Source organism: Alosa alosa, chromosome 5, assembly GCF_017589495.1.
Source record: "Alosa alosa isolate M-15738 ecotype Scorff River chromosome 5, AALO_Geno_1.1, whole genome shotgun sequence".
Lineage (NCBI taxonomy): Eukaryota > Metazoa > Chordata > Actinopteri > Clupeiformes > Clupeidae > Alosa > Alosa alosa.
The window spans coordinates 1,789,601-1,799,360 of record NC_063193.1 but is presented as its reverse complement, the minus strand read 5'-3'; the positions used below and the strand labels follow the sequence as shown (position 1 = coordinate 1,799,360).

Genomic DNA, 9,760 nt, shown 5'->3' with positions numbered 1-9,760 from the left:
TATTTTGTTTTTTATTCAGATTGGCATTGCAGGCACATGGAAATCTTAATCAACATAAAATGACCAAATATGCCTTATTTACTTCCACCTTTGACCATTTTTCAGTCTAATTCACACTAAGACTAAGAACACTTACCTTCCGAATGAACAGTGCAGTTTTGAAAACACAATAACATAGATAAAGTAAGGATTTGATAAACATTCATTAACTCTCAAGGACATAGTTTGAATTGATGCAAAACACGGCTTTGAAAAAATTATCAAGATTTTTATATTTGAAAGTTACACAGCTGTCCTTTATGCTTTCTTCGGCATGAACACTTAATTTCCATAATACAGGTGAATTTGTCATCAGGTCACATGATATCAAAAGAACCAGGTCAGCCTGGAGGCCAATTCATTTGTCTCCCTCCAAGCACGTGAATATGAAGATGGTACACAGACTGTGCACCATTCTTTCCATCATTTATCACTGTTAAAATAGGTTTGAAAAAAGATGTTTAAATAAGAAATATTATTATTACTTAAATATGAAAGAATATACAATACATACATTAACAATATATGAGCTAACTGTTAACACTATATGTGCTTGTATATGAACCTTACCCAGTCTATACCCTTCCTGTAGTCCTTCTTTATGTGCCACATTTTTAGCAACAGTTAAGAGGTGGCCAAGAATCTGCAATTAGATTGTGTGGATACAGGGATATTCAATATTATAAGAGCAGGTAACAGAGAGCACTATATTAATAAAAAAAAGTAATATACATACTGGTGCATCATCATCTTCAGCTTCGCTGATCCTCGAAATGATTTTTTTGGGGATAACCAAGAAATGCACAGGGGCCTGTGGATTTATGTCTCGGAATGCTAAACACTATCAAGACAAGCATCCATTTAGGAAAATAAGCATGTAGTCACAGATTGCATCAGTATCAAAAGACCAGGGGCCTCATTTATAAAAAGCAGAAAAATATTTTGGAAAAAAAAAAAGGGTGAGGCTATTTGCACCCCTGGCACAATTAGCAGTGTATGCTATTCGTACCCTGGTGCAATTAGAAGTGAATGCTATTCGTACTAGGGGTGGGCGATATGGACAAAAAAATAATATCTCGATATTTTTTGTGATTTTGATGATAACGATAATTAGTCGATATCCTTTAAAAAATTGTTTTTGTTAAAGTCTGAGTTTACTTTACAGCTCATTATTTATGAATAGCATCATTACAATAATAACCAATAACCCAACCTGTGACTTTTTAACCAAATCAACCAATGCATTGTCACTCTATGTAACATTTCCAATTCTGTCCCCATTTGTGTGTGTGGCGATGACATGGTCTAGCCAGCTACATTAGAGAAGATGAATAGGCCTAACAGTTTCCAAAGAAAAAGTCTGAAGCTGAAGTTCCTTTCAAACCTTTACATAGGATTCACTGTAAAACTAAGCAGCCCAACAGAGTACATCTCAGTTATTTCCTTCGATGTTTTGTTTAAGAGTAATCATGTAGTCTAGCATTCCAAGTTGAATTTCCAACTTGAATTTCCCCTGGGGATCAATAAAGTATCTATCTATCTATCTATCTATCTATCTATCTATCTATCTATCTAAGTTACAGAATAGAAACTAATGTGTTAGCTTATGGCTAATGTATATGAGAAATCCCGTAGAGATGCTAACAGTTAGCATAATCGGTAAATGTAGATATTTAGAGCGAACTTCAGTCCATTTACAAAAGAGTTGCATGAGAATAGTTCTTTGTTTACAACTGACTATTAAAATACTCAAAGGCTTATGTTTTCTCTTCATATAATACCGTGTAGGAAAAAACGTGACTGTCTCATCAATGCTACTTGAACAGAAGTAGCCGCATAAAATCCCAAGTAGGCTACTCTCGCAGCACAACATAAACATTGCGGCTCGTGTCCATTATTGCGGCGCGTAGACGCTTGCAGGCGCCTAGTCCTCTCTCCCATCGCCGCTTGTGGGCGTGTATAGGCTAAAGTGTATGGTGTAACGTTTTATTTTTTGTAATTACATAATGCCAGCTAACGTAGGCTACTAAAGTGGAGGTAGCCTACTGCTGTTAACATATTTTATTGAAACACCCACAAATATCACTGACATGTTCCTCCAAAGCACATTCTGTCTTGGTTCAAGTCGCCAACAAGGTCTTTTTGATAGGGTGCAGTGGCGAATATGTTCTAAACTTAACTTCTTCGCCACTATATAGCTTAATATATTTTCATAAAACCTACACGATTATCAGGTGGAACAAATATTTCTGGCAGACTATTGTTCCAGACCGGAAGACTAGAGCAAAGGACAGAACTTTTTTACCGAAGATGTACTTTCATTGGCTAACCGCCTCGCGTTAACCGCTCTCATTTGCATAAAGTTCAGCCGAGCCCAACTTCTTGACGCGCCGCCTCTGTTCGAATGGCGCGCCCCCTCCCCAAAGGTGCATTTATGGGGCGTAAAACCACGCCTTGCTGCTCTCCATAGGAAATTAATGGGCTATGTGCGGCGCGGTGGGCTTTGCCGCAAAAATGGACACGAGCCGTTAGGCGTGCGCGTGACAACGTTGTGTGACCCACTAGTGATCATATGACACTTGCTCTGCTACAGCCAGAGGCTTCTCCCGCATACACCTCCTGGGAATGTATGAGTCTTCAATGCGTGATTTCGAGTGTTTTTTCCCCATAAGTAATTTAAATACTTGATAATGTCAATTTGCACATCGTTAAAACAACAATCACGATATAATCGCAGACGATATATATCGCCCACCCCTAATTCGTACCACGGTGCACACAGCAATACCCCGTCTGGTACAAATATCAATGTATGCTATTTGTACCCCGGTGCACACAGCAATGTGTCCTATTAGTACCCCGTCTGGTACAAATATCAATGTATGCTATTTGTACCCCGGTGCACACAGCAATGTGTTCTATTAATACCCCATCTGGAACAAATATTAGACAATGAGACAATGCAGTAAAACTGTATCTGACAGACACACAATGACCCCAAACAAATGCAGCCAAATTACATCTTACACTACACTGTAATCATCTTCAACAAATTGGGGGGGTGGTATTACTATTAATACTGACGACTGTTTTACCTCATCATCCTCAAATATGATATCAGCAGGAATTTTTCTCTCTATTACTTTTGAGAAAATGGTTGGAGCATGACTTTTGAGACTCTTCTGGGCATCCTCTGCCAACCGCACTTCATCTCCACCGCTGTACAATCTTCTCTAGAAAAAAATGCAACACCAAGTTATCCATCTACCATCATATGTAGCCTAATGGTAGAGGCATGTGATAGTGGAGGCAATTAACAAGAACCTAACAAGAACCTTAAGGATGCAATCCATAATCCAGTTTCACGACGGGTTCGTTTTTGAGGTGAAAACAGGACTCGAGTTTTGAAAACACCATAAAATAGATATGTTTAATAAAGTAAGGATTTGATAAACATTCATTAACTCTCAAGGACATAGTTTGAATTGAAACACGGCTCTTTCTCGTCAATCAACTTCCCGTGATACGCGAGATTTCAAGATGACGGCGCCCGGAAAACCACTGTCGGCCCACTGGGGGCAGAACTGGCGGTCCGCTAGCATTTTGCTCATCGGTTCTCTGGTGAACCGCTGGCGGGTTGCAGACAAATTGCCCAATATTTTGCCACTATTGGTCTAAAATCTTTTTTATTTGTTCAGTTATACTCCAATATCATTTTATTAACTTTTCTTAATATTCATGACAAGTTAAAGGTGCTCTAAGCGATGCCACACGATTTTTAGGCTAAACATTTTATGTCACTTACTGCAATCATCGCCTAACCAACCGCTAGCTGTCTGTCCTGAATATACTGTAAAAAAAAAAAAAAAACGCAACAATAAAAACGGCAACAAAAACACCCTGGCTAAACCTAGCCCATAAAAACATAACAAATCACAGCAAATTCCAGCAAATCACAGACGGGATGCGCGTTTAGGACAATTTCAATTGCACGGGAGCAGCATGGGAGGGAGGGGGAGGAAGTAGCGAACTAGCTCTCTGTTTTGTCTGAAAGTCAACAGAAGTGATCCGCTTAGAGCACCTTTAAATTTAAAGAGATGGTGGTCCACAAGTGGCACGCCATCGGCGACATACTGTTCCACCAGCGGTCCACTACCTGCCAATCTGATTTTGCTATCTGGGCGCATGGATGGCTATAAAAACTGTGCCTTCAAATACAACTAAACACAGGAAAATACTTTTAACCCAGCTATGTGATCTCAATTCTTTCACACAAACTCGCATCACAGACGTAGCCTACATCACCGCCCATTTGGAGGTGCAAACAATCTGATTTTTGGTAACCATCAGTTAACTTCAAAACAGGCATTTTACTTAGGATAGACCATAGACTGTATATATAGAACTATAGTTATATACAGTCTATGGGATAGACAATAGCAATAGGAGTCATTATAGGAGTGATTAATGTCAAAAAATCTAGACTGGAGTAACTCAACATTTGACACCTCCGATATGTTTAGTGTAAGACGGCAAAAAGCCCTGGTTACCAAATTGATAGCCAAGGAGCCAGAAGCAGGGATTTGAACCGATTTTTTTCCCCAATCGGTTCGTTCCGAACAGAAACGGAATTATAACGTTTTCCGGTTATGTGTTCCACCAATAAATTGACTTTCCCGAACCGGTTAGAACAAAAAAATACTGTTCCCAGAACAGTTAATTTCGTTCCTGTCAGCTGTTTAATGCTATAGAATTATGTCACATCTTTCTCATCCAGCTTAAACCAAATGTAATAACATTACAACCATTATTAAATAATAATAATTAAATTATTATATAATTTACAACAAATTCCAACTGTCGGGGGGAAAGGCCATCCAGTCGGCCTACTCAGAGCCATATAAAGGTACCTTTATATGGCTCTGGGCCTACTCATACCGTAACAAGCCATCTGTGCATTAGGCAAACAGAGGTGTTTGCGCCATTTAGCCAAATGTTCGCTAGTCCATCATTAACGTGGAGTCGACAAATATAGCTATTGTTATTGTGTTTGGAATGAGCGTTTTAATTAACGATGGATCGTAATTTAGCCCTTATTTAAGATGTGGAGTGGAGACTTTGTAATCCACCGCTCTTTCTCCATACAGTCAGCGAATGTCTGATGTGATGTCACACAGGAAGTGAACCTCAGCCGTCATGGTAACGTGCGCAGGAAAATAATTACTTTTTTTTTTAGGCAACGAAAACTTTGAGGAACGAAATTAAACGGTTACCATTATTTTTAAATAAGTGTTCCTGTTCCAGAACATAAAAAATAATAACGTTTCCGGTTTCATTCCTGTTCCCTGTAAAATACAAAAAGTTCCCGGTTTTTGTTTTCGTTACTTGAACCGGTTCAAAGCCCTGGCCAGAAGTGAACATGCATATGGATATAAAAACTGTGCCTTCTTTTTACAACTAAACACGAGAAAATACGTTTATAACCCTTAGGCCAGCTCCTTACTATGTGATCTCAATGGCAATGCAGCGTTTGTTTGCACCTCCAACAGCATGGCGTACCTGGTTACCTCCAGAGCCCGTCTACGGAGAGCCTGGCCACTCCGTATTAAGTCCCATTGTACCGAATTTAGGTTGCAGTTCCACCAGAGTTCCACTGGGGGCGATCACCATGAGTGCAGAATGAATGGGAGTCAATGGAGCTAGACAGCTAAATTTGTCTCTTTCACCTGATTGTCGTTGACAAATCTCAGATTTGATTGTAGTTTGTATAACTTCAACATGGGTTATAGGTCAAAAGTGAAATGAACGAGTACTTATGGGTCGTTGTTGCCCATAACACGCTAGCATTGTGCTAATAAATGACGTCATTGACACGTTTGAAAGGCTTTTTAGAACAATTAAGTGACTTTAAAAAATATAATACTCAACCAAGTGTATTTTCTTCACCTCCCCTTTCGAATACAATATTCAAATTACTTGAAAAAAAATTATAACCCGAGAAAAGTGGATTTTGAGGGGTACAGCTCCATAGACCTCCATGCATTCTGCACTCGTGGACGAGCACCCTCACGTGGAACCACAGGAGGAACTTCAACCAGTTCAGAAACCGGAAGTTTTCCGAGAGTGGCAGTTCTCCCCTTATTAGACATTCTCTGTTACCTCCCAAAAACCCGTATGTTTGTGTGAATGTCAATGCAGCGTTTGTTTGCACCTCCAACAGGTTAGGCTTGTTCGACTTGAGGCAGATCTGTGCAGATCTGACTTGATGTGATGCATGCTGGGTTGAACACAATGCATACTGGGATGGACGCAATGCTTACTGGTTAGAAATTCTGTCCGACTTCTGTCAGCCGGGGAGGGACTTACCACCGTGACACATGACCTTAAAATATCGCGGGAGTCTTAGCCTGCAGACAGATCTTGCAGTTGCCTTCCACGAGCTGAAACACGCCCTCATGACGTCAGTTCAAAGACGTGATAGGGCCATTTGGGAGGAATGTCCTCATGATGATTTTGACGGGTGTCTCATCCCAGATAGCACACATTTTGGCTGAAGTCTGGCATACGTTTGGTATTTTTGGGTTTGTTTTGGCATAGAAGCGGCAAAGTAAATGCTTTCGGCTGAACTGTGGCAAGATTGTGGTTTACCATAATAGATAAAAAGGCGCCAGCAGTAGATAACTAGTTATGGCATATGTCTGGTTAACCAGATGAATGGGCAAATAGCGGGACGGTTTACTGACGTATGCAGGTGCGTTTTGGCGTCCTTGTGGTTTGCCAGAAGACTGATCAAAGACCGGGAATTTTCTCTAGAAGAGACGTCTAGTACTTCACTAACTCCAGCACTATCACAGACGGTAAGAACATTTTCCTGTCTTCAAATACACGTCTGAATTGTATACAAATATAGTCGTGTTTGTACATAGCTCTATAACAGATAAGACTATAGCTTTGTTTTGGTGAATAGCTTTGTAACAGCCCACTATGCAAACGTTATTTATCGACGACACGTCTTTTTATTACAGTAGGTGTAACGTAGCCTACTGGCTAAGTAGCTATTTAACGTTAGCTTGTTAATCTAAAGGCAAACTTGTGAAACACAGGCAAACTTAAATCACTGAACACATCCAATATTGCACATCCAATTATTTCCCTTTTTTCTGTTCTGTTTTCAGTGCATAAGACATTCAGTGGAGCTGCAGCAAGCAGTATAAAAGTTTTTATCATGGCAATAAAGCCTCATTTTGCCCTAATATAGCTAGCATCATGCCAGTCAAATTTGTAGTTTCTTTTGTCTCATTCCATCGAACTACAAACCCGCTACCCGATCTGGCAAACTTACATAGTGCGGTTATAGCCGATAGAGGGCCGCAAAGCGAATGCAGAAGTGCCGTTCATCCTGTTACGAGTTGATGAACCACGGAAACAATTTTGGAAACATTATTTTAAGGTACAAAAAACTCTTTGGTGTTGCTTTAAGGCAATAGTAATGGGTAAGTTTCAATCACTGTAGGCCTAATACAGCCTCATTTTTACCCTACACTCAATGACTGCATCTGAATTAAACTTCACTAAACAATTTCCAAGGCTATTTAAAGAGTAGATTTAGTAATTGTGTTTCTTTTGTCTTTGTGTGTATGTTGTCCATTTCAGATGCTGTGAGAAGAAATTCTGTTTGCTCTGCCAACAGTTGACTCGTTTACAGTAATAAGTATGCTGATATGACTTAATAATAAATACAAATCACAATGAAATGCATTTAATCTTTGTGTTTTTTTTTTTTTTGTAAAACTATCTATTGACATATAGGCTAATACAGTATGAGCCTAGTGCACTAGGACAGTGGTTTTCAAAGTGGGGGCCGCGAGGGGGTGCCAGGGGGGCCTTAGCAAGTTGGAAGGAAAAATAAAAGCAATAAATAAATACATTTGAAAAACTTTAAATATACCTATTACTATGAAGGGAGGCTGTTATAAATAGCATTATAATAATTTGTTGCATATCTGAACATTATATTTTCCATGATAATGACTAGGAATAATAGTAGAGTAATAGCTCTCATATAGCAGGAAGCCCCAAATGCAATTTTTACACACTGTATGCTCCATCGCGAAATGCTTGTGGCTAAAATAATTATTACTGTAGGATTAGGTTAGTGTATTTTTACATTTGCCGTAGTATTGTCGATAGGTTTAATAACACATCAAGGGGGTCCTTGGCCAGAACCTAGTGGTATTTGGGGGGCCTTGTTGTGGAAAAGTTTGGGAACCCCTGCACTAGGACATAGCAATTAATGTATAAAACTAATGTAGACATATTGCAAAATTAAATAAAGTTTCAATGTAGATGCCATCATTTGGCATACTTATGGTCTCACTTTGGGTCAGTTTTGGCTACTTTTTGGCTGGATTTTGGGAATTTTGGGCTCTCTTTGGGATGGTTATGGCCATATTTTGGAAGCCCACAATTGGTTTTGGGTGAGTTTTGGCCTCCTTTTGTTTTGATTCTGGCTTGCCTAATTTAGGCCATATATGGGCCGTACATCCCTCCAAAACTCTGCCAAAATGCCAAGCCAGTTTTGGGCCAAAATGAATGTGCTATCTGGGATGCTGCTTCCAATTATGTTGGAATAATTATGCGAAAATGAACAGAAATCGAAAGGATCTTCTTATATGTGATTTCTGCATGGTAGGATAGCCTACTGAAAACGTTTGGATATTCTGTTATTTTCTGCTGTTGGCCAAATAGATAGACACACATATAGAGGAAACATTGATATTGAATTTATGTGCTACAATGCAGGCCCGTTAACCGTATGACAACAGTGGTTTAATTAAACTAGATCATAAAAATGTATTTCGTCAGTCATCATGCTCATTTTAATGAGTAAGAATGAAAGTTCTGCTGTGTTTATTGCAAACAAAATTCCGCGATATCTCCCGCGAGTCAGGTCAGGCAGACTGTAGCCTGTCTGTCCGGGATCTTTGCTGTTACCTCCTAGCCTGGCCTTGCCTTCCTACGTACTTCCGCTCGATTTTCATCTTCCTCCACGACTCCTTGTGGAAGCGAAGCGTACCAAGGGGATGGCAAAAGGCCAGGCTAGTTACCTCCCAAAACGCCCTCAAACGCCCACACATACCCGTATGTTTGTGTGTGAAAGAATACCCCTCAGGTAACATCTACCAATCGACGTAAATGAATGCTAATATCATATCAACAGCCCCATTTAAAATGTTTCTAACCCATATCTGCACATAGCTTACCTGGGTAGAAAGTGCGCCGTTAGACCGTATTGTATTCACTGTCAGAAATCCAATGCCTCGTAACATCTTCAAAACGGATCAGTCCAAAGGTAGGCAACGTTGAAGTTCAACTTATCTCTTCAGCTTCTTCTTCTGTTAGGTTTTATGTCAGTTTTACAGGCAAAGTGTATTACCGCCATCTACTGGACTGAGGTGCAATCAATTGGATGTCATTTCAAAGAAAAAATAAACAAAAAGGAAAACAACACAAAACAACAAATTAAATCCTATTTGCTAATTTTGTTTCTTTGATAAATGTTAGGCCTATCAGCACTAGTTTTGTTTCCTGATCTAGGCTCACCTAATAAGGTGTCTAAAGAGAAGGCTTTTAGAATAGAGGAGAATAATAGGCTAAGCACCTTAAAAGAACATGATCTACTACATCTTCTCTCACTCCACAAAGCTCACAGAAGGATGTT

General features: G+C 39.6%; 1 protein-coding gene across 1 annotated transcript; it reads right to left on the bottom strand.

The window, feature by feature from the left end:
- Nucleotides 1-247: 247 nt before the first annotated feature.
- hint2 (histidine triad nucleotide binding protein 2) lies at nt 248-9,451 on the bottom strand. The gene is made up of 5 exons (XM_048244343.1): nt 9,303-9,451; nt 3,135-3,272; nt 776-880; nt 610-682; nt 248-472 (listed from the first exon to the last, which is right to left on the bottom strand). The coding sequence occupies exons 1-5, from the start codon at nt 9,366-9,368 to the stop codon at nt 381-383; spliced, it is 474 nt and encodes a 157-aa protein (XP_048100300.1). The 5' UTR covers nt 9,369-9,451; the 3' UTR covers nt 248-380.
- Between the last annotated feature and the right edge of the window lie 309 nt (nt 9,452-9,760).

Coding starts and splice junctions, on each gene's coding strand:
- hint2 (XM_048244343.1), bottom strand. CDS start 9,368: ATGTTACGAGGCATTGGATTTCTGACAGTGAATACAATACGGTCTAAC. Junction 3,273..9,302: donor ACGGCGCACTTTCTACCCAG/GTAAGCTATGTG, acceptor ATTTTTTTCTAG/AGAAGATTGTACAGCGGTGG. Junction 473..609: donor ACAGGAAGGGTATAGACTGG/GTAAGGTTCATA, acceptor CTATTTTAACAG/TGATAAATGATGGAAAGAAT.